This window comes from Aedes aegypti, chromosome 2, assembly GCF_002204515.2.
Source record: "Aedes aegypti strain LVP_AGWG chromosome 2, AaegL5.0 Primary Assembly, whole genome shotgun sequence".
NCBI lineage: Eukaryota > Metazoa > Arthropoda > Insecta > Diptera > Culicidae > Aedes > Aedes aegypti.
The window spans coordinates 158,898,792-158,924,605 of record NC_035108.1 but is presented as its reverse complement, the minus strand read 5'-3'; the positions used below and the strand labels follow the sequence as shown (position 1 = coordinate 158,924,605).

Below are 25,814 nucleotides of genomic sequence, written 5' to 3'. Positions count from 1 at the left end.
TCACAGGTGACCTCTATTTCATGGTGTGATGCGACTTCATGCTTATTTTTTTTTTATTTATAGTAAGATACAAGAAAGCTTCAAAAGCCTGGCCTGTTATGTATTGGCACGGTGTGGGACTCACGTAGGGCGTGCTTAAACACTAAAAAACTTTCCCGACTGCTCCTGTGCCTCAATCTCCCACGGAACTACATTACGCAGCTTCATCTGGGGAGGGCTGAACTCATGCACTTTGTTAATCTCAGCCTCTAGTTGTTCTACTAGTTCACTGTTGGCGCTTAATGTCGTCAAAAACGTTGCTCACTACGCCATTTCTACGGTGTCTCTGAGACTACTCGTTTTACCCAATTGACGGTTTAAAATCTCGCTGGGGCTTTGAACAGCTTTCTGTGCGACGACGTTGGCTTCACGTCAGACCCCTGTTGAACTTCTACTGGATGCTCATGTGCATTTCGTTGCTGTACGATGACTCGTTATCCGCTACTGCTTTCAGAGCTCTCCTGGTTGACCAGTAGGATGCCGATGTCGGTCCAGCGATTCTGGTTAGAGGATGACTTCCGGTTCACTAGCGCTCCGACGACCCAAAACTAGTTCGCGTCGATCGATGCTACTCGGCCTTGTTCCCGTCGGTGGAGCTAGCCATGCTTCGAAAATGGCCAGTGGAGTGCCGAAGTCGGTCCAGCGATTCCGGTTGGGTTTCGGGTCACTGGCGGTCCGACGACTCAAGCCGGTAATATTCTACGTACTACTCAAAGTAGTCCCCGGGTGGATCTATCTTACTCGGAGGCGGAAGATCTTCCGAACTGATGCTATCCGGGCAGATGCCGAGGTCGGTCCTGCGATTCCGGTGTTGGGAAGCTTCCAGTTCACAGGCACGCCGACGATCATTTGCCGATGCTGTTTCGCGAATTACTCAGTTAGACCCCGGCGGTGGGCTCAGCCTACTCCGACTAGACGTTGGAAGGCCAAGTGCCAGGGTCGGCTCTGTAATTCCGGTTGGAGGTTGATTTCCGGTTCGCAGGCGCCCCGGTGACTTACTACCGATACTACGCTACACCCGCTTTACTTGATCTAGTCCCCGACGGAGGATCTAGCCTACTTCGATCGCAGCCCGGAGCTCTCTGGTTTTCACGCCATCTCCTTTGCAGCGACGACTTAATCTGCGTTATCCCTCTGTTCACAGCATTCCAAGTGCTTTCATGCTGACACATGGTCTGCACAATGTTGCCCGGATTTAGGACGCTTGCGGATTCTGACATCATCTCGCTTTGTAGGGATCTGAATCGAAGGCAGTCGAATATAACATGCTCCGGTGTCTCCTTTATATTTGAACAGAATCTGTGCAGATATTTTTGGAAGCATCCATGGCCTTACAAAAACTGGGCCAGGCGAAACTTCACCATAACTTCTCCATGTTTTCTGGTCTTCCACACAGACACGTTAGAAATGAGCCTGGGTCCACTTACTTTTCTCCGAGTTATTCCATTCCTGCTGCCACTTGGCCATTGTATTCAATCTGATGGTATTCCTCACATTCCTTATGTCTCTTTGCTGGTAGCAAGCTATGTCCTCAGCCAGAGTGATGAAGATGGGGATAATTCCAGCAATAACGCACACTGCCTCCGACGATATAGTGCGGTAGCCGGAACGTGTCTGCCAGCTTCTCTCCATTGCGTTTGAAGCCGGGAATCCGTATATCAGTATGGACGGTGATACGGTCGCCAGAAGACGCCTCGTACTGCTTCTCCAATGTGGGGGCATGATCCTAGCAACAGTGTTAGCTGCTTTCGCTGCCTTTTCGCAGGGATAGTCTACTTGGCCGTTGAAGTTTAAACTGACGTCAACCATTCCTCCAAGGTGTATTAGAGAGTGCTTTGATGAGATAGCATGTCCTCCGACGTATATCTCGAGCTGCTGAACCGCTTACTGTGCCTATCAGTGAAACCTAACCTCAAAAGGAGCCGGTAGAGTACATGATGCACTCTACAGTATTGTGCTCCACCTGTTTTTTTTTTTTTAGTTTTAGAAGGTGATAAATTGCATTTACGAACTAACCCAGCGTTTCACGTTCGATATGGAGGCTAGTCATATAGAATTCGTCCATCGTGTGCGCCAGAGTGTCGGACTCGAATCCATACCGACTAAATCCACCATCGTCCACGAGCCATTTCCCCCGGAACTGTCTCTTGGCATTACTTCATGGGGGAGGCTATTGTGCTAACCGCTGCACTGCTCCTTGCATCGCTTTCTGCGTGTGACTCACGTGCATCTAACGCTCCTGTACTTACCTTGCTCTCTTTGTACTACTGGCATCGCGCCAGGGCCATGTTTCTACTGCCGCTTCTGTGATACCTACGCTTCGTTGCTCTGCTGCGACGTGTTTGGGGCTGGCATCTCGCCAGAGCCCTGCGCAACTTTTGCGCCTGCTGCTAATCTACAGATTCTCGAGTTGTCCAGGTTGAAACAGTTGGATGCCGAGGTCGGTTCAGCGATTCCGGTTGGAGGGTAGCTTCCGGTTCACTGGCGCCCCGACGACCTAAAACTGGTAGTTGTCACGATCGCTACTCGGCATAGTCCCCGACGGTGGAGCTAGCCTACTCCAGCGGAGCGTTCCCGACGTAGGAATATCTCCCGAAACCGTTAACGTTACGCATTTGTTCCCGCTTCACTGCTGCTGACCGGTGAAGTGCCGGGGTCGATCCAGCGATTCCGGTTGGAGGATGACTTCCGGTTCACTGGTGCCCCGACGATTTAAGCCGGCCACTTGCTACTGAATACTCAGAACAGTCCCCGACGGTGGATCTATCCTACTCCGACGAAGATTTCCCCGACGGCGGAAGATCTCCCGAACCGATGCTTTCCGGGCTTATGCTGAGGTCGGTCCTGTGATTCTGGTGGAGGGAAACTTCCGGTTCACAGGCGCCTCGACGACCATTTGCCGGTGCAACTACACGATCTACTCAGTTAGTCCCGACGATGGACTTAACCTACTCCGAAGCTGGCCGGGTAGATGCCTAGGTCGGTCCTGCGATTCCGGCGGAGAGAAACTTCCATTTTCCGGAGCTGTTTCGCGATCTACTCGGCTAGTCCCCGGCGGAAGGACATAGCCTACTCCGACGTCGGTAAGTGCCGAGGTCGGTCCTGCAATCCCGGTTGGAGGATTACTTCCGGTTTGCAGGCGCCTCGACGACTTATTACCGATACTACACTACGCCCGCCCTACTCGGTCTAGTCCCCGGCGGAGGATCTAGCCTACTCCGGTCGCGCCCATTGATCTCCTTCATACGCTCGCTTCAACAGGCTGACTTGTCAAGCGCCAAGGTCGGTCCGACGGTTAGGGCTGCCCCAACGATTCAGAGCCATGTGCTGTCCGCTGTGATGAGTGGCGCTGCTCCTCTTGCCATCTACGTTGTAAAAGAGACATCATCTGAACGATTGTCCTGTTTACCGCGTCCCATTTCTCTTCGTCAGCACACATTCGTTGGACGATATTGTGCACATTAACGTCATTGCCGCTGACGGATGTCATCTCGTCGAAGCGCGTACATTCGAAGACCACGTGCTCAGAGGTTTCGTCAACATCGCCGCACCCGGTGCATAACGGCGATCTTGCGTGTCCAAACCTATTCAGGTATTTCTTGAAGCAGCCATGACCAGACAAAAACTGAGTCAAGTGGAAATTCACTTCTTCGTGTTTCCTGTTTACCCACATCGACAGGCACGGAATTAGTCGGTGGGTCCATCTACCGTTCTCAGCGCTATCCCACTGCTGTTTCCATTTCCGTCTGTTTCATCTCTGGCTCTTTTCCGAATTCCCCGCGTGCGTCGGTCCCTGTAGCACTCGCTGTCCTCTTCGATTTGAAGGCTTATAGGGATCAATCCTGCAATCAAACAGACTGCCTTCGATGATATCGTACGATGCGCGCTCGCCACACGCCTGGCCATCAGACTGAACGTACTGTTCAGCCGGGAGCGGTTCTTCTTCGTCTGCAGTGCTGTCACCCACACGGGGCCAGCGTATCTGAGTACCGACGTCGACACGCTCACCAGTAGTCGCTTCTTGCTGCTGCTGATCGCTGAGTTGTTGACCATGATCCGGGATAGAGCTGATATCACCTTCACGGCCCTCTCACATGCATAATCGACATGGCTGTTGAAGCTCAGCCGATCATCGATCATCACTCCCAGGTGTTTGACTTCCCGCTTTGAGTCGATGGTGTACTGTCCAACCGAGATTCTCGCCTAAGCACTGCCTTTCGGTTGCTTATCATCACAACTTCGGTTTTGTGATGGGCTAACACAAGCTTCTTCCCTTGCATCCATTCTTCCGCGCTTCTACTGGTTCAGTAGCAAGTATCTCTACTTCCTCTAGTGATACGATTTTGAAAGTAGCTCCTCAAAATCTTACAAAGATACTCGGGGACCTCCAATATGTGCAACGATTCGGCGATCGCAGCCCAACTGGCACTGTTGAAAGCATTTTTTACGTCCAGAGTGACCACACCGCAGTACCGATTTCCTCTCCTCTTTTGCTTCCGCGCCGTCTCCATAGCTCGTGGAAGCATCAACGTAAGATCTACCTTTCCCAAAGCCGAATTGCATGTCGCACAGGCTGTTTTCTCCCTCCGTGTATTTCGTAAGCCTGTTTAGGATTACTCGCTCCAGCACTTTGCCAACTGTTTCCAGCAGACATATCGGTCTATATGCTGAAGGATCTCCGGGAGGCTTGCCTGGTTTAGGCAGCAGCACCAGCTTTTGTCGCTTCCAAATGTCGGGGAAGTTACCCTCCTCGACACATTTTTACAGCACGATCCTGAACATATCCGGGTTTTCTTGAATTGCTGCTTTAAGAGCTACGTTGGGCATACCGTCTGGTCCCGGAGCCTTCCTGGTTTTTAAGGCTTTTGCCACCGCGATGAGCTCATCGTTCGTTATCTGGGCTTCTTCTTCGTCGTTATCTTGTGCTCCGTAAGGTGTGGACGGCTAGCTCGTCGGTTCGTGCCGGGGGAACAGCGCTTCAATGATGGTCTTCATCTTCTCCAGACACCTATCGGGTGGTACAGCTGGGCACCTCAACTTCGCCATTGCAACTCTGTAGGCGTCACCCCACGGGTTTGAATTGGTGTTGCGACAGAGCTCCTCCAGACAGGATTTCTTGCTGAGCCGGATTTCCCTGTTCAGAGCGGTTTTCGCCGCCTTGTACGCTGGTCTTCGATCTGCTCTTTCAGCGTCGTTACGGGCTCTCTGCATCCTCCTCCTAGCCTTAAAGCAGCTTGTAGCTGTCTGTCAGTCTCTAGGCTGAGGCTGAATAAGAGTGGAATTATGAATATGTCGATATTTAATTTACATTATCACCTATATGGTTTCACATTATGTGATTAACACAGTGTATTATGCGCTTGTGCGCCTTTGGCGACTTTCAATAGATACCTATCTGTTTTTCTTTAGCAGTTGGTCTACTAGCTTAATACTACCTAGTTTGAGTAGTGTCTACGGTTAGGATAGCTCAGACCAATCTTCAGAATAAAAGAAGCTTTAGTGGCGCTAGTTGAAGAACCTTGCTTTCGTAAGGGGAACTTCTATCTAGGTAATCTTGTGAAACCAGTTTTTGCTACCTTCAGCAAACATGAAATGACTAACTTGCGTACTATGCCCCGTGCATGAGTACTTTTTAACAATACAATGGTGGCTACACTCATTTCTAAGTTTATTACCAGACATGTATGTGCTGTCACAGTCGATGTTTCTGTTGGTGACATTCAAAGGAAGTATGTCTATTGTTCGGTATGTTTACCACATGATGAACCATCCCCAATCAATTTCAAACGAGTTGTCGTACACTACGTAACAAAATGCCTTCCGCTGATTGTGGGCAGTGTTATCAATGCTCATCACAGCATCTGGGGCAACTCAGATATCATTTTGAGAGGCTCCAGTCTGATGGAATACTTAAGTAGCACAGATCTTAGATTACTCAATATAGGCAATCGCCCAATTTTCATGGTATCTATTAGAGAAGAAGTGTTAGACAAAACGCTCTGCTCGAATAGAATCTGATCATCGCATCATCTTTTTTGAACATTCAAATGTACTCTCCGCCCATTGAAAATCCAAGTCATTTGGATGATGCTGTTGATAGTAAAACATCCTACATTATGAAGACTTCTGAAGAAGCATGACCTCAGCGGACTTTTTTTTATTCTTCTTAGTAATGGGGGGATAATCTGCTCAACAGACTCCGTGTGGGTTGAAGACCATTTACTACATGCAAGCAGTAAACAGGACTACACCCCCGACCCACTAAACCATTCCCATTGCCGCTAAACCCTTCGTCTCTCCGGGACCACCAAGAAGACATTTCTTCGGAGAGGGGCTATTGCACATCGCAACCTCCAGGTTAGCTGCGTAGCCATGCAGCAACGAACATCGATGATACGCTTAGGGGGGTCGACCAAGGTAGCATGCTGGCGCTTTGCCAGCTTCCCAGGTGGCCCTTACCTCCCATTGTCCGCTGAAGGCGGGCAGGGTCGACCACAACGCCCGCGCCCAGCTGCACCGCAGGTATCAAGAACTGATATTGCGGGCTTCGCAATTTGACCTACTGAAGGCTCAGGCCCTATCAGCTTTGGCCCCACCTCCTTTGTAGTTCCAAGACAATGTGGGTGATAGCCGATGAAACAGCATTCCAGCTTGTCTTCACACATCCTATGAACCAGATTGTCCGGAGTCGTGTCCCCACCGCATGTGGCACGGATTGTGCGGAAACGCGTGCACACGAAAAAAACGTGTTCCTCCATTTCCTCTAAACATGCACAAACTGGACATTCGGGAGAACCCGCATGACCGAAACGGTGTAGATACTGTCTAAAGCAATCATGGCCCGAAAGGACTTCTGTCAGGTGGAATGTTTAGTTCCCCATGGCGCCTATTGACCCAGATATCTAACCTCGAAATCAACCTGTGAGTCCACACTCTCTTGGTGGAACTGTCCCACGCACGCTGCCATTTGACCATAGAGGCCAGTCTGACAGTCCTGCATATGCCTCTTGTGCCGCGCCTTTCGAAGCACTCTATGTCTTCCATCAAAAGGATACCAATAGGCACCATACCGGTGATGACGCAGAGTGCATCGTATGACACGGTACGGTACGCGTTCGCAATCCTCAGGCATATTAGCCAATATGTACTCTCCAGCTTACTACGGTAGCTATCGGTACTCAAAGCCGTGCCCCAAGCAGGGCCACCATACCTCAGTATGGACAAGGCGACACTGGCCAGAAGCTTACGCTTGCTGGCGTACACCACAGAGCTATTGGACATCATCCGGGACAGTGCCACAATAGCTGTGGAGGCTCTCTTGCAGGCATAATCGACATGGCTACCGAAGGTAAGCTTGTCGTCGATCATCACCCCCAAGTGTTTGACGGAGCGCTTCGAAGTGATTGTGCAGTCGCCTGCACTGATCACCGCTTGCTGCACCGACTTTCGGTTGTTGACAACAACCGCCTCCGTTTTGTGGTGAGCCAATTCCAGTTTCCTGGAGCTCATCCACTCCTCCACAATTGCGATCGAGTGGGCTGCAGTTAATTCCACTTCTTCGATCGATTCACCGTAGACCTCCAGCGTAATATCGCCGGCAAAGCCAACGATGACCACACCCGCCGGGAATTTTAATCTCAACACCTCGTCGTACATGACATTCCATAACACCGGACCCAGGATGGAACCTTGAGGGACTCCTGAGGTTATGTGAAAGCACTTCCAACCCACCTCTGTGTCATAGACTAATAACTGATTCTGGAAGTAACTCCCGAGAATTGTACAGGAGCGCATCAGCAATAGCCGCCCAACTAGCACTATTGAATGCGTTCCTTACATCCAGAGTCACTACTGCGCAGTAGCGAATCCCCGTCCTCTTACGCTGGAGTGCTATCTCAGCGGTTTTTTAACCATCAAAATAGCATCTACGGTCGACCTCCCTTTCCGGAAGCCGTACTGGTTGCTTGAGAGACCATTTACACCCTCGGTGTACATCAACAGTCTGTTGAGAATGGTGAGATGGGTGGTTTTCCCGCCTTTGGCAATAGTACCAGACTCTGCCTCTTCCAAACATCTGGAAATTCTCCCTCGTCCAGGCATATCTGCATAGCAGATCTAAACATCCCGGGAGCCTCCAAGATTGCGACTTTGAGGGCCAGGTTTGGAACTTCGTCAAGACCTGGTGCCTTACCTATACTGAGGGATTTTGAAATCCCTACAAGTTCCTCATCGGTTACCCTCTCCTCATTGCCAGCCCCAATCCCCGGCAGTCCTACGAAAAGAGACCAAGGGTTAGGGTTGTGGCGCGGAAAGAGCCCCTCGATGATCCCCTCCAGCATCTCTGGAGATTGCTCTGTAGGAGCCATTGCACCTCTTGTCTTTGCCATAACGATCCTGTAGGCATCGCCCCACGGATTCGCGTTGGTACTCTGACAGAGTCCTTCAAAGCAGGCCTTTTTGCTTGCCCTTATATCGGACTTCAGCGCGACTTTGGCAGCGGTGAGCACCACCCTTCGTTCTTCACGCTCCTCATCGGTACGTGCTCGCTACATCCGCCTCCTGGCCCGTAGGCAGGCACGGCGCAGGTTCGCAATCGCTTGCGTCCACCAGTTCGTCGGTGGTCTCCCATTCCTAGGGTGGACTTTTCTAGGCATGGTCGCATCGCATGTATGCGAGAGCACCGCTACCAGTTCGTCCCCGCTTAGGCCGAGTAGGTTACGCTCACGGCGGAGCGCCTCTCTAAGTACTTCGTAATTGAAGTACGATGTCTTCCACCTACGAGGGCTTGGCCTTGACCTAGCCGCTTCCTCTACTCGCTGCCTGCTGTTGTTGTAGTCGATACTGTAGCGAACCGCCAGGTGGTCGCTGTGAGAGTACCCGACTAGAGGTACATAACAAAATTATATCAGCACATGTTAATATGTTATAAGGTTTTTTCGAACATAGGTTGTTATAAACTTGATGCAGGATGTTGTTAAAATAACTAAAATTATAACAAAAAGTGTATGAATAGTAACATAAACATAACAACATGTGTTTAATTATATCAGAAACATAGCAAACCAAGTTATAATGTTTGATACAAAGTATCAAAATTATAATACTAAAGTATTGTATATTATTGAAATGCATAAGTATCTATTTAATTTTGTTATAAAGTTGTTAAAAATGAACAAAAAAATATCTTAAAAGGAAATAAAACACACTATGTTATATTTTTGTTTTAATATGTTCTGTGGATAACGCAGCCTAACAAAATTATATCATAATATGATACGCATATCATATTCTGATAAAATTTTATTATATTTTTGTTACAAGCTTCTAGTCGGGTAGGCATTGTCTACCCTCCAGTTCGAACTATTCGTTAGGCCAGGACTACAAAAAGTAACGTCGATAATCGACTCCGCTCCGTTTTGGCTAAAGGTACTTTTGTTACCAACATTAGCCAGATCGACATCTAGCACGGCCAGTGCCTCTAGCAGGATTTGACCCCGCTGCTTCGTGGTACGGCTTCCCCATTCCACGGCCCAGGCATTGAAGTCACCCGCTATTACTACTGGCCTTCGCCCTGTAAACACGGTTGTCATACAGTCCAGCATCTGCGTGAACCGCTCGGTCGACCAACTCGGAGGCGCATAGCAGCTACAGAAGAGGACCCCGTTTATCTTGGCGATCACGAAGCCCTCGTAGGTAGTAGACACCAACTCCTGGACGGAGTATTTACCCGTCGTCCATATCGCCGCCATTTTTCCGGATCCATCCACGACCCAGTTGCCGTTGCCGGCGGGTACTCGGTATGGGTCCGACCTCAGCGGTCTGTGAAGACTACAATGGGGTCCTCCATGGTGGAATTCCGATCCGACTAGACTCAGGAAACAATGTTGAAGGAAGAAGTTGTTCAGCTGGATCAGAGTCGTTCAAGTTGGCTTGCAAAGATTACAAGAAGGCTCTTCGATCTGCTGATCGATCCACCAGATGAGCTAGCTCGTTATGGCGCATCGCATGACTTCATTGTTCCTGCACAGCTATTCTGATTTCGAAGTGCTGGGTGAAGCTTCAGATAAATTCTTAGGTGGCAACTCAGCACAAGTAATATTGGAATAGTTTGGAGTTGTGTCGTCAAACAAAATTGTACTCCGAGCCATCTACAAGGGTGGCAAAGTATTTAACAAAACTGTCAAAGCAGAATTGCAGTCTCTTATTCAGAGCGTTGACTGGCCACTGCCGACTTAACTATTACATGGCAAATATTCAGCGTGTTGACCAATTTGTGTGTGATAGTTGTGATTCCGATCATGGAACTTCGTATCGTCAGATATGTAGCTGTCCAGTTTTCGCGCAACTGTGATTCCGATTACTTGGTGAACACTTCCCGAGGAGGAAAAAATAACTCGTCATAACTTATGCATACCATATTTTGGTATTTTGGTAATTAGGTATTGTTCAGTTGTTAATACCTCATTTTGGTATTGTTATTGCATTTGAAAAAAAAATGTTTAAAACACTTGAATATATTTCATTTTGGTATTCGATAGGAATTGAGGACTGCTGGAGGTATTGAACTACTATTTAAAAATGTCACTTTTATATGAAGATCCATCATAAATTATTTAGGTATTACAATACCTGATCCAATTATCAGCTTGTTATTTGTAGAATATGCAGAAGGTATTATTTGAGGTATTTTATCTCTTATGCAGGGCTCATTCATACCTCAATCAGGTTGTAAGTATTGAAAATTATGTGGTATGGAATACCTCATTTTGGTATTCTTCTGCTCGGGTTATTAAGTGAAACTGATTTCAGAAGCCTGAATCTTCACGACATTCTATTATTCTTCACCAACTGTAGTATTGAGCTATAGGCTCTCTTTACGTCCATGCGTTTTACAGCGCCTTTTCCAGGGAGCTGTTTTAACCCATTGTGGTATGAAGCTACATGCTCTCATTTTACTTATGCGAGTTTCCCTCATCAAGGGACCCCATCCTAATCTCCTCCCATCTTTCCATTATCTTTTCTTTCCCATCGGGTAGCAGATGAAATAGGCTCAAATATGGCGAAGGCACAAATCTCCCATTTGGCGGGAACGTGCCTCTGGAGCTAGCCTTCTGCTACCTGATATCTGAACTTGTGGATAGCTCAACATTATTAATGTAGACATACTTTTTAATCTTCAACCGCTATGAAGTTTCACCGCGAGACAAAACTGCAATACTAATTTTAAATAAGAGTAGTATTTTCCACCTTATCCATGGATCGCATCACCGACCAAAGGTGACTTTCAGATCTTTTACTCTCTCACTAATCAACGCTCTTTATGTGATGATTTTGGAGATGCAAAGGTATTATCGGTTTCTAGAAGCATTAATCGTTACACACTAACATATTTTCTCCATTCCAACTGACTATGAGGACCTGGCCTGTGCCGTTTTTGATGATATGAGAGCTGCTAAAATGTGTACGTGGAGAATTAACTCGATTGTACATCGCATGGTGTTGTTAAATATTAAAAATAATTGCAATTTTTTATTCAAGAAGTTATGCCTCAATAACACACTCCATCGATGAAATCATTTAAGAACCCCTGCCAAACGCATCGCACGCACATGAATGGAAAAGTGCATCACCAATACCACTTGCAAGAACTCTGCGTGAGTGTGCATGTGTCGATACGATTGCGTAGATGCGTAGTACATTGCTTGATGCATTTCTGGGCAAAACGTGGTCAAGTGCACAACTTCAGGTCGTATTATGAATCATTCTCCCCATTGTTGGCCACCATAATTGGATGTGTGCTTGAAAATGCAATTTTAAAATGAACCTGTCGAATTCTCAATATGATCGTTATGTTACTTTAAACATTAAAAATGAAAAATATTTCTCATACCGGCTACAATACATAATATTTATCCTTATTTACCTTGCGGCCAGCCGATTGCGAGCGTGTGTTTTACGACTGTCATAAAACCAACCATTTTAGTTTAGCTGCAGGAAGGCAAACTCGGCAAGCTGATGACGGCCACCCGCCACCCACCAGCGGATACTGTAAAACGCAAAACCAGTACTTACCTACCTTCACGTAACGTCCTGCTGCATCAGAGGGGCGCACGCTATGAATGTTGCGATTTTGTGACGCAATAAATGGCCTCTGGGTGCGGCGGCAGAGATATGACCCAATAAACGGGAGATGCAGTTTCCGGTAGGAAATTAATTCCCGTGTTACTCAAGAGGAAACGGTTATGCTGCTGCTCTGAAAATGCATTCATAGTGCCAGTGTAAACATTGATGCTATCGGAAGTATGATGCCGTTTGGTAATAATCTTTGGTTTGATTACGTTGTGAAAAGAGGACTGAAAAATCACAAAATAAGATCATATTCACGCACAGAATAATACGAAAAGTACAATTCTCGCGTTTAAGGTGAAACATCTCGGAATCCAAACATGGCCGGCACAATGGCCGACTTGTGCCCCTACTCACGTTTTCAAAGGCACTTAACTGGAGAAATAGTAGGCAATCGTTTCTGATCTTCTTATTTTAAGCTTTCTGCTAGTGCACAAAGTCAAAATAAAAAGTACACTGCTGTTGGATGTTTTCTTCGCAAGCTTTGTGCCTTTGAAGTTTCAGTGCAAATTTATAAGTTGATTCCAAACTGTTTCACCTTAATGTCATACATGAGTAAGGTGCAGAGCTACTTGGGCACTTCCATGATTCACTTTGGCATTGAGGGTTTTTCTCGGCTGAATTGTTTGAAACTTTTCAATAAGGTGCATTTCAATTAAACGCATTATGTGGCGAAATATGAGCTTAGTAGCTTTTAAAAAACCCCTCTGCCGAAGTGAATAGGATCCGGCTCCCTATCTACCATGATTGATTTTTCTTCGTGGACTTGCTACTTGCATTAGTAGGTATACAAAATAAAATCGATTTTCGTAAAACTCGCAAAATCAGCAGTGATTTCCATTTGTATTTTATTATTTGTGAAGAATGTGATTCCGATATCACGTTGTTGACAAAATACCGTATATCATTGCAATAGCAACATCGTTGTTCTAAAACTATGAACTTTATGTTTTCTCCTCTTCAACTTATTTCGTGGTATTTCTGAATTCGCTATATCTTATAAACAATCAAAAAAGGTGGCGAGTTCAGAAACAGCAATTAAAACATGGTGAATACTTGTATAGATGATCTTGTATTTGCAGTAGCGTAGCCAGGGGGGTATGGTCGGTGCGATCCGCACCGGGCCCCTAGCTTCTAGGGGCTCCGAAATCGCAGTTGAGCATGGCAAGCACAATAGTTGAAAGAGACTTGGATCATCGATTTACAGGAGCCATTTGATTATCCCTCGACAAGTTAGACTGTGAGAACTTTCGAGCGATCACCATTCTAAATGCGGCCTACAAAGTACTATCCCAGATCATCTTCCGTCGTTTGTCACCCGTAGTAAACGAGTTCGTCGGAAGTTATCAAGCCGGCTTCGTTGACGGCCGATCGACAACGGACCAGATCTTTACTGTACGGCAAATCCTCCAAAAATGTCGTGAATACCAGGTCCCAACGCATCACCTTTTCATCGATTTCAAGGCGGCATACGACAGTATCGACCGCGTAGAGCTATGGAAAATCATGGACGAGAACAGCTTTCCCGGGAAGCTCACGAGACTGATAAGAGCGACGATGGAAGGTGTGCAAAATTGTGTGAAGGTTTCAGGCGAACACTCCAGTTCGTTTGGATCCCACCGAGGACTACGACAAGGTGATGGACTTTCGTGCCTGTTGTTCAATATTGCACTAGAAGGTGTTATGCGGAGAGCCGGGCTTAACAGCAGAGGTACGATTTTTACGAGATCCAGTCAATTTGTTTGCTTCGCGGATGATATGGACATCGTCGGCCGAACATTTGAAAAGGTGGCAGACCTGTACACCCGTCTGAAACGCGAGGCAGCAAAAGTTGGACTGGTGGTGAATGCGGCCAAGACAAAGTACATGCTAGCTGGTGGGGCCGAGCGCGACAGGGCTCGCCTAGGTAGCAGTGTTACGATAGACGGGGATACGTTCGAGGTGGTCGACGAGTTCGTCTACCTTGGATCCTTGCTGACGGCTGACAATAACGTTAGCCGTGAAATACGGAGGCGCATCATCAGTGGAAGTCGGGCCTACTATGGCCTCCAGAAGAAGCTGCGGTCAAAAAAGATTCACGCCCGCACCAAGTGTACCATGTACAAAACGCTCATAAGGCCGGTAGTCCTCTACGGGCATGAAACGTGGACGATGCTCGAGGAGGACCTGCAAGCACTTGGAGTCTTCGAACGTCGGGTGCTTAGGACGATCTTCGGCGGTGTGCAGGAGAACGGTGTGTGGCGGCGAAGGATGAACCACGAGCTCGCCCAACTCTACGGCGAACCCAGTATCCAGAAGGTGGCCAAAGCTGGAAGGATACGATGGGCAGGGCATGTTGCAAGAATGCCGGACAGCAACCCTGCAAAGATGGTATTCGCTTCGGATCCGGTTGGTACAAGAAGGCGTGGAGCGCAGCGAGCTAGGTGGGCGGATCAAGTGCGTATCGATTTGGCGAGCGTGGGGCAGAACCAAGGATGGAGAGATGCGGCCACGAACCGAGTATTGTGGCGTGAAATTGTTGATTCAGTGTTATCTGTGTAGATGTTAACTAAATAAATGAATGAATGAATTTGATTATCCCTTATTTTTATTACTTTAGGACTAGGTTTAAAGTGGGCAGAGGGGCCCAGGGTACCGTGGCTTTGGGTCCCTTGCCTTCACAGATATTTGTTTTGTACGTTATTTTCCTTGTTGCTGTTCAATCGATTGCACGCATGAGAGAACTAAGTCTTCTTATAGCTAAACGCGAACTTTTTGTAGATAATTAAGTAGGCCCAGATACCTATTTTGAAGATATTGAGTCTGATTCAGGGCTGTTAAGTATCATGACCGACTTGCGACACTGACGACGCGAATCTTCTCACTGTCGCTAGACGAAGCTGTATTTCATGTGCTCACTTCTTCAAGTCGCAATGATGGAGCTCTCACGAGAGCAATTTTAATGTTGTGTTGCTATGAAATACTCTAACTCATTTGGATAATTTTGGGAAGTAAATGTGTTTGATAGGTTAAGTGGGGCCATGTGGCCGAGTTGTTAGAGTCCTCGGCTACAAAGCAAAGCCATGCTGAAGGTGTCTGAGTTCGAATCCCGGTCGGTCCAGGATCTTTTCGTAATGGAAATTTCCTTGAATTCACTGGGCATAAAGTATCATCGTACCTGTCAAACGATATACGAATGCAAAAATGGCAACTTTGGCAATGAAAGCTAACACTAAGCTGAGAAGCAGGCTTTGTTCTAGTGAGGACGTAAATGCCAAGAAGAAGAAGAAGAAGAAGAAGGTTAAGTGAATATTCTTCCATGATTACAGCGATATAAATAACAATCATACCAGATAATGAACTAAAAATTATCAAATTTACGATTCCGTCACAAACCGTAGCAATGGAAAAATGGAAGAGAATTTAAAAAAAATCTCTGTCATTGTCTAGCCGTCCGATGACAGTGAGGGAAGCATCTATGTAGGAGTCGCACGACTCTCTCTATTAACATTGACGATTTCCAGCCCTGGTTTGATTACGGATTTAAATTCATAAGTATTTACTTCATGAATTCCGATTTCCAATTAAATCTACCCAAGTTTGTAGTATTCCAAAAATCTGGGACATTGATGAGCTTTAAGCTTGTACACATTTTCTTACGATACAATATAGGTAATTTTAGTTCAATTTCAAACAGGTGAAAAAAGCAATGTTAGACTTTCCATGTTTTTTGGTTGTCTTTTGGGTCACTGTTCCATGGGGTTCTGTGACTTTGAAAACAACAATACCCTAGTAGGGTTAAACAAAACGTTTTTTTCTCCCCTTCAAAATTTTCAAATTTTTGAGGGACATGGTGACATGGAAATTGTTCTTCTATTTGAATCAATTTTATCTCAAAATCAATCGTTTAGAGTTAACTGCAAGTATTACTTCAGCGTTGCTGCTATTAATTATACCAATGGTTTGTTGACATTGTTTTAGGAAATATTTTGCTGATTTTTAGACGAGTTTTACTGACCTAAATCATCCAAATTTAATCTTGTGTGAATTTAAATAATTCACCAGCATATATCTTAAAACAAATTTGATGGTAATTCATATGAAATTATGACATGTATTTTACATTTATTTTTCGTATCCAGAGATTCCTCTAATATTTCGTTTTAAAATATGAAATATTTGTAAGACTTCGTTCAGGAAATCTTCCAGGTTTTTTTTTGCAAATATTCTAATTGGAATTCTTCAGAATCAACATTAGCAACACATCCAGGGAACTTTATGAGGAGTTTTTGAAGAAATTGCCATAGTCATTTCGAAAATTCTGTTCAAGAGTTCCTACATGAATCATTCTAGAAATTTGTCAAGGTTTCAACCAAGAATTCTACTCAGGAGACCTCTGAGCATTTTCCGATGAAAACTACTGAAGGAATTTCTTGGCCTACCCTTGGCTAAGAAATCACGTTGTTTTTCCAAGTATTCCATTACCAATAACCCTCGTGGAAGAAACTCCACGAGGTATTTAACTTATTTTAAATATACCCCTTGAGAATTATCCTGGGATTTTTTTCTGGTTTTCATCTTAGGAGTTTGCGAGATTTGTTATTCACAAAGAGAGTTACAGGAACAAGGAGTTCTTCAAGTAATAATAGTCGTATTTGCCCCAATAACTCTTCAGCGATTCTACCAGTTTTATTTTTCAAGAATTTTTATAAATATTCTTGTGAGATTTCTTCTAAGACTTCTTCTACAATGTTCAATAAAATCCAAGAATTTAAGGATTTTTGACAAAGCTCCATGAAAATATTTTAACTTCAAGAGAATCTCAGCGTGTTTTTTTTTTTCAATGTATATTTCAAAATTTTCACAAAGAGTACATCTATGAGTTTTTCTGGGAATGCCTTACAAGAAAAAAAACGTCAATAATAAAATCAAACACTTTATCTTGATTACCTCGTAGATCTGTAGTAAGAAACTCACCAGATATTTTCCTTTGAATTATTTCAAGATTTTTTTTCACTAGTCTTCAAGAGTTCAACTAGGAATAACCGTAAGCATACTACTTAATACCGTTCAACTTACAGAAAGTTTTCCAAGAATACTTCTGAAGCATCAATCGCTTTATTTTTATTTTTATTTCACAAGGCGTAGTACAAAAAACTACTTCCTGGAGGAAATCCTGACTACGCCATCGTTTGGGGAATTTTTACCGTTAAAATATTTTTATCACGCAATTTTCTTCTAAATGTTAAACGTTTTGAAAAAATGTTGAAGGTACGTGTGAGTTCGGTAATAAACCACATATTTTGCAAACTTTTATTTGAGGGGCCCACAAATCTACCTCCGCACCGGGCCCCCAAGTATTCAATACACATATAAAGGACGTAACCAGACCTTATATTTATTTTATACTGAACAAAGCTTGAAAACTTTCGTTAAAAGTACCATTTTGATTCATATTACGGACACTTACGGCCTCAGTAAAGTATAACTCATCAGAAAGCATATTAACGAGCCATTATAAAAATGGCGCAAGTGAAATTATTGACTTTTCCCGCTACTTAAATAAGCATATCTTAATGTGTATTTTAAGAATCTTTGATTTTTTTTTTGGGTTTCTTTTTTTTTTTTTTTTGGTAGAACAAATATTATTAGACTAGACGTTTCAAAGCCATTTGACCAAATGTCCATTCGGCCAAATGTCTCTTCGACTAAATGTACTTTCGACCACATATCCTAAAGCCACTGCCTTGGATGCCTCTTTAGTGGTTTGCCAATTGCAATTAATGATTTGACTTGACTGTTTATGATTTTCATGAGCTGTCTGGAAGCAACAGTAGGTAAGCATTCGGAATAAGAATTAAGAGAAGTCCACACATTTTTTCACCCATCATTATAATTAACTTAAACTTCGTACTAAATAACTCATACTCATGACCACCAAATTTTTACCCACAATTTAATCCCATTTTTCAGTTTACTCGAGGAACCCACGAGTGAATACTTATTACTTTATTGTACAAAATATGTTCTTTTCACAAATTTAGAAAATCATTCATTTCAAATGGCTAATACCATTGCTCACCTAGTTTTTGCAGCAGTACTAACTCAGTTTTTTTTTCTTAGCGAAGTTTCAAATATGACGTCCATCATTTTTCGGGATTTGTAGACCCCCACCCCTCACTGTAACGCTTTTTCCAATACCTAATGCACTGTCACACTTTCTTAGACCACTCCCCTCTCTCAAATGATGGATGTCATTTTTGGGTGACCCCTTAGTTAGCTTTTTGATGGTGACCACAAAATTGAAAACGAATGGTGCACTAATGGTGAAAATTAAGTAAGTAGATGAAAAAAAAACGAATTTAGTACTATACCATTTAATTCCACTAGAGTTTGTATCCATTGACAGATACGCGTATTTCGACCTCAACTGAGTGCTTCGGAAAGCCCAAGCAAGACAGTTTGTTTTCGGGACGCCGGGAGTTTGTGTTTCGTTCTCGCATGTTTTGCTGGGCAGTGCTTGGAACAGCCAAAGCAAGACAGTTTGTTTTCGGGACGCCAAGTAGCTTTACGGTTCGCGTTGTGTGAGTGCGAAAAGATATCCGTGTTCAGTCGAGGATGGATTACCAACTGGTGAGCTCGTTTTATGCTTATAATGACACATTTTTTCATGGCAGCGTTATTTTTATGTATTATTCAAACAATCTTTGTTTGGTTTGTCACTAAAAGTGTCGGCATTATGGCTGTTTTACATAATTTCTATATACATATATTTTCTCTCTTTAACATTACTAAAAACATCTTTTGAATGGAGGGGCCCAGATAGCCGTAGCGGTAAACGCGCAGCTATTCAGCTAGACCAAGCTGAGGGTCGTGGGTTCGAATCCCACCGGTCGAGGATCTTTTCGGGTTGGAAATTTTCTCGACTTCCCAGGGCATAAAGTATCATCGTACCTGCCATACGATATACGCATGCAAAAATGGTCATTGGCATAGTAAGCTCTCAGTTAATAACTGTGGAAGTGCTCACAAGAACACTAAGCTGAGAAGCAGGCTCTGTCCCAGTGGGGACGTAACGCCAGAAAGAAGAAGATCTTTTGAATGGTTCGACATTATAGATGCTGACGTATTCTTTAAAACTCCTACCAACAACTTTTCATCTCGAGACAAAAATGTAGAGCGTTACTCTTCTGTAATTTTCAAACAAACTATGTATGGTTCGTCACTACAAGTGTCGGCATCATTCCTGTTATTATTATTATTATTATTATTATTATTATTTATAATATATACATATATTTTTTCTTTCCGCCATTACTAAAAACATCTTTTGAATGGTTCGACATAACGGATATTGACGTATTTTTTAAATCTTCTACCAAAAACATCTCGAGACAAAATGCAAAACTAGCTTTAAGTTTAAGTAGTATTTTCCCTCCTTATCCATGGATCGCATCACTGACCAATGGTGACTCCCAGATCTTTTCCTCCCTCACTAATAAACAACCTTCCCGTTGTGATTGTGGAGATGCAGAGGTATTCTCGGTCTCTAGAAGCAACAATCATTACACCCTAACATTCCTTTCCCATCCCAACTGACTGTAAGGACTTGGCCGGCGCCGTTATTGATCAATAATATTAGATTTGCTAAAATTGTACTTCGAGAATAAGCGGAAACTCCCATTCCTTATTCATTTGGATCGTAATGCAATTCTTACCAGGTCCGATCAATCAAGAGTAGCAACCATTGGCATGTACAGTCAGTCTATGCTATGCTATGCTATGCTATGCTTTGACAGATACGCGTATTTCGACCTCAACTGTAAGGCCGTCTTCAGTGTCGTGTACTAGACACTGAAGTCGAGTCTAGTACACGACACTGAAGACGGCTTTACAGTTGAGGTCGAAATACGCGTGTCTGTCAAAGGATACGAACTCTAGTGGAATTAAATGGAATAGTACTAAATTAGGTTTTTCATCTACTTATAGATATTCTACTAAACAGCTCGAAGCTTTATTATCATCATGGTGAAAATTATTTTTTTCTGATAAAATTCAAGATGACCAAATTCAAAATGATCAAAATTATTTCATATAAAAGCTATATACTTTCTCAGTTTGATTTGTTTTTTAGAAAGAAAGATACGTGAAGAAATGTATCAAAAAATTAGCTTCTCTTCAAACTGCTAGCTAGCGTAAGAGGGATCCACTAAAAAGCTTGCTTCCTCTTGACGAAATTTCCGAACAGACAATTTCGCCAGAAATGTCATTGGTTGAAATAACTACGCCTCAAAATGCGGCTTATATGGAATTGCCGAACAGATTTGCCTGCAGTTTTTATGAGAAAGGCTGCCGAAAAAAACGAGGATGACGATAATAGTCATAATTATTTGAGATATTTAAAGTATTGTTAAACGTTTCTAAAAAGTTTTCAACAAGCCTGTCTGTGGGATCCAAGACAGGATTGAGCAGCGCTTAATTGTAACAAACATTCAGTTTGTCTGCGTATGTCCGATACAATTACAAATGAATCACAGCATCGGCTTAAACTGCTGAAAATACGTAAATTTCCTTATATTATTTTATATAAAACATAGAATCAAAAAATTAAGTTCACGAACAAATGCTAAAGGTTTCTCAAAGCAGGACATCTAGAAAGTTATTTTTGGAATAAACAAGAGGTTCGAACTTCATCCAAATATATCGCTAAATTTCAAAATAAAATATCGCTCTTGAGGTGATATAAAAGTACAAAAAATTGACAATTGCCCTGGATTTCAAAATATTACGCCATTGTTTATTATAGAATATATAGTAGTTTGGCCTTGGTCTATTAGTGGTTTTTAGAATTGTTAATTATTCATTACAGCAGGTTTTCAAACTCATTTCAGCAAATTCCGTTTTTGATGCGTACTTGATAATGAATTTTCGTCACTATCACATGAAAACTATTGGCCCAAAATGAACGAGAATACGAACTGATTGTCTTTAGAACATATGAAATGATTTTTTTCTGCTTCAAAATTTCATTTATCTCATCAAATTTAAAGAGTTACTTGAGATGATTCGATCGATATTGTATCATTCTGAAGTTATAGCAATTTCAACATATTTTTTCTTTCCAAACGAAAAATTGATTTATATTTTTGCCAAAGGAATATCAGAATGAAGTTAAATTCTTATCTAGTATGAGCTCTAGATACTCAACTTCATTTGACCAATTTATTGGAACTCCTCTCATCGTGACAACATGTCTACTTGAAGGTTTCAAATAAAGAGCTTTTGGTTTATGTGGGAATATTATTAGTTGAGTTTTGGAAACATTAGGAGAAATCTTCCATTTTTGCAAGTATGAAGAAAAAATATCCAAACTTTTTTGCAATCGACAACAGATGACACGCAAGCTTCGTCCTTTGGCGGAGAGGCCTGTGTCATCCGCAAACAAGGATTTTTGACATCCCTAAGGTAACTCAGGTAAGTCAGATGTGAAAATATTGTATAATATTGGTCCCAAAATGCTGCCTTGGGGAACACCAGCTCTTACAGGAAGTTTTTCAGACCTCGAGTTCTGATAATTAAGGGGGCAGGATCGGTCATTGATTTCGCAATTTTCAAAAGCAGTTTTTTCGTTCAAAACCAAGAAAATTTACAGGAAAATGTGTTCACTGTTTTCTATTCTCCAACCGAAACACAGTAAACACATTTTCATCGAATAATTTTCAGTTTTGAACAAAAAAACTGCTTTTGAAGTTTCGATGATGACGATGATTGCGATGACGGAGCGTTGATCGTTAACCTGAAGTGTACGATTTGACAGACAACTTTGAATTATTCTAACAATGTATGTTGGAAAATTAAAGTTTTTAAATTTTACACGTAAAAGTTGATGAGTAGTCGAATGTCCATAACGGAATCCGAATTGTTAATTGGCAAAAATTGAATTTCCGTTGATGTGGACCATCATTCTGTTCAAAATGACCTTTTCAAAAAGTTTAATGGCGTGAAAGTAAGCAAGAACAAATCATGGCTACTATGTTTCACTGCATACATCCAGTGATGCCTGCAGAGCAGCTCAATTATTATTGCCAAAGATTTTAAACTTACACAAAAATCAATAATTAATTTCCACGGTTTTCAGCAAAGTTGTAGCTTATAAATTTATCTAAGAGTATCCATGTTTAACTAACTCGCAATAGCACGTAGGCAAAGACTATAATCGATTGAATGAAAAACTTAGTAATTCCCATACAACCTTAGAAGGGCTTGTGTTGTCTCAACTATCATCGAAATAAGTTCATATTTTGGGAGGACATTCAGAATTTCATCTAGAATAGAATGAGAGGTGTGGAGTAGAAACGTTTTTTTAAACCACGCTATTGGGCTACCTGGTGAGATTCGCGATTTTGAATTACTGAGTTTCGCAATTCGCAGTAATTACTGAGAGTCACTTGACTTTCGCAAAATTCAAGCCTACTATTATTAGGCTGGGAATAGCCCTATTTATCATTTATCTCTACCAAGAGATTTGTGAATTTAAGATGTTTAAACACTGTAACTAGTATGTTTTTTGGAATACGTTTCTTTTCTATTCTAATAAAATCGTATTAAATGAACATTTCGAAAATATTTCACCGTCACCTTCAATAAATACTTATATCTTCTTATAAGATAAAAAGTTTACCTAACTGAACTAGTGAGCATGGCTGCTGAAAGCCGGAAAATTGGGGAGAATTGGCTCCGCGTTCAGATAGAAATCTCCACCAATCCTATAGCTGTATATACCCAGAACATTATCTCTGTTGAAGTCACAACGATGAGCTAGGAATGACGGCCAATCCGAGCATTGCTTTCCTTCGTAGACATTGTCGGGATCCAGTGACTGTCTGAAATATTCGGTGGCCTCCCACTCGCTGCAAGCAATACGATTCGTCAATTCCTTTGAGTCTGTATCCGGGAGAGGACAGTTTGCGGCCGATTCACCACCATTTGGGTAGAAGTTTTCATGACCTTCTCCATTCACAAGACCCAACTCGTACCTAGAAGTGATGATTATCTGAACGTACTTCGCATCACTTTGATCCAAACGCTTTTGCAATCCACGATCCTCTGGATACTGAAACAAAGGCCCAAGTGGATCCAGACCATAAATTTCACCAACTCTTCCACCGAGATTCCTCCCGGCTTGCCCGGCAATATGAGCGCCCAAGTTGTGGCCAATGAAGGTGACTTTTTCCAATGGTACACCTTTTTCGTTCGAAAATAGGACAAATCTAGTGATTAAATCTGCAACAAATGGCGTGTGATCCAAGACTGCTTGGCGGTAATTGAAACGTGCACGATAGTTCCAATCCACAAGGCAAATTGTAGAGTCGTCAATTTTGAGCAATTCATGAGCAATTTTTCGAACCCAAACTTCGTCCGAGTTATCCAGCCAACCGTGGACTACGATGGTCATTGATGAAGAGAATTTCAATTCTTGCCATGAGATTCGGTCATCGTAGAATATTTGAAAATCGGGATCAGCTCTGTGAAGCAGATAAAAACAATCAACCATTCGTGTTTCACCATCCAAATAGATACAAACCTGCTAGCACATCGCAAAGCTACTGCAGCATCCAAGTTAGAGTTGTTCACATACCCTTCCAAAAGGGGTCCGAGTTCACTTCTGTAATCACCAAAGGCGTCGTTCATCGATTTGGCAATCGATTCTTCACTACTCAAGTCGAAAGTGTCCTTGAACACATCCCCTTGATCACCACGACAAGCGGCGAGCACGAACAATAAGTATAATGCGCTGAGCATCTTTAACTAATCACTGTTTCTTCTTGCACGTGCGATTATTCCAACTTAAAGACGCTTATATAGGATTCAGTTGCATGAATGAATCTGTTTATCATCACTGATTCAGATAAGCATAACCGGTGAAGGGAAAAGCTAATCAAGCATGTATAATAAACCTTGCCAATGATAGAGGTTGTTTAATTTATACAGCATTGTCAAGGTTATCTGCTTTTAAATGCAATGCCATGTTGAACGAGCTTGATACTAACACGAAGCTGCATAAACAAGTGTTTGTATTTTGAAATGTGTTGCGGCTGTACCAAGTCGTAACATTACTTACGATTACTACTGTACAAATTGATTTTTTTAATGAGAAAATCACGTTTCAATCAAAAAATACTTTTGGTAGTTTCGGAATTCTTAAGAGTCATTACACACTTTTTGAGAATTTAGGCATTTTTTTTTCTGAAAAAAAAAATACGTTTCAGGAATTGAAACTTGTAAGTTCTGAAATATGAGATTATTCCAACTCGATTGAATCGAAAATAAGGTACCCCGGGGCAAGTGGGACATAAAAAACGATAGTTCAAACAAACAAACGTTTACGAACAATCTGTTCTACAATCACTAATTGATGTGGTTTTGAATAGTTCATCACTTATATTTGGTAGCCTAGTTATAATAGAACTAGAATATGGTCTCAAATCTCTTAGCGGAAACCAATTTTACAAACTGGGATCATTTATGTAATCTATGTCAGAAATTTCCATATAATGTTAAACGCCTAGAGGTATGCAACGCCCTATAAATGTTATGAAATTCACTGAATTTTGTAAGATTTATACTCCATTATCAAAGCTACCCTAAAACAGAATACCAACTTTCATTTATATGAAAACTTATACATACATACAAAACAAATCTTTAGGCAATCGATCAAGTGCAATCAATAGCTAGGATGCCAGTACTTGTTTTAAAAATATAAATTGTTATTCTTTGAAACAGCATGCATAAATATTAAAGTTCTTTTTTCGAAAAACTATCAAAGCTACACCGTTTTACGGTACCAGAAACCGTTTCGGAATGCATTCACCATTATTTTACAATTTCTGAAAAAATGTTGTGTAATGATTTACTACACGACTCAAAACAGTTGCGTAATTAACCATTACACCACTGGTTTCAGTTGCGAAATGACTGTTACCACACTGCAGATTTCAGTGCAGGAAAGTAGGCCGTTTCATGACAGATTGGCGTGATAAAAAACAGCCAATTACGATGAGAAATTGCAAAAAATACATTAATTTAATTATGTATTTATGTAACTCACAAGAGAATTGCACGGGAGCGTCCATAAATTACGAAATACTGTTAGAAGAAAGTAGTCTTATGAAGTGTGACGATCGATACAAATATTTCGAAAATGTGATACTGCAGGTGTGATATAGGGAAGTATGGTTAACTGGTTTAGTTATACGTGTTGTTAATAATTAACATTTACATAAATATTCAAAATGAACAAATCACACCACATCCCGAGTAGAAGAAAATTGCTGCAGAATCATCATATAAATTAGGTATGAAAGAGTCCAGCATTAGAGGTGAAATATCTAAAATAATAGTTATGCATTCTACAAACACCAAACTGATAATTGAGTCAGGTATGCCTTAATAATACATGATGATTTTTCGTATAGAAATGATTTTTTTTTCAATGTGTGTTTCAATACCTCAAGTACTTCTCAATAACCTTTGATTACCTTAATAAGAAATTTTTAATTGTTTTTAACAATATGTTCAATACCGTTATAGTGCCACATTGAGGTGTGGTTAATATCTGTTTAGGATATAATACCAAAATATGGTATGCATCCAGCTTTTACGTTGAC

General features: G+C 42.4%; 2 protein-coding genes across 9 annotated transcripts in view; both read right to left on the bottom strand.

Moving 5' to 3' along the window:
- LOC5577895 (Down syndrome cell adhesion molecule-like protein Dscam2) overlaps positions 1 to 25,814 on the bottom strand; it is a 574,667-nt gene that overhangs the window by 288,435 nt on the left and 260,418 nt on the right. The window lies entirely within an intron of this gene.
- On the bottom strand, positions 22,767 to 24,081 carry LOC5580075 (pancreatic lipase-related protein 2). Its single transcript, XM_021842946.1, has one exon. The coding sequence runs from the start codon at positions 23,696 to 23,698 to the stop codon at positions 22,835 to 22,837; it is 864 nt and encodes a 287-aa protein (XP_021698638.1). The 5' UTR covers positions 23,699 to 24,081; the 3' UTR covers positions 22,767 to 22,834.

Bases quoted from the DNA above. Each gene is read 5' to 3' on its own strand.
- LOC5580075 (XM_021842946.1), bottom strand. From the start codon at position 23,698: ATGGTTGATTGTTTTTATCTGCTTCACAGAGCTGATCCCGATTTTCAA.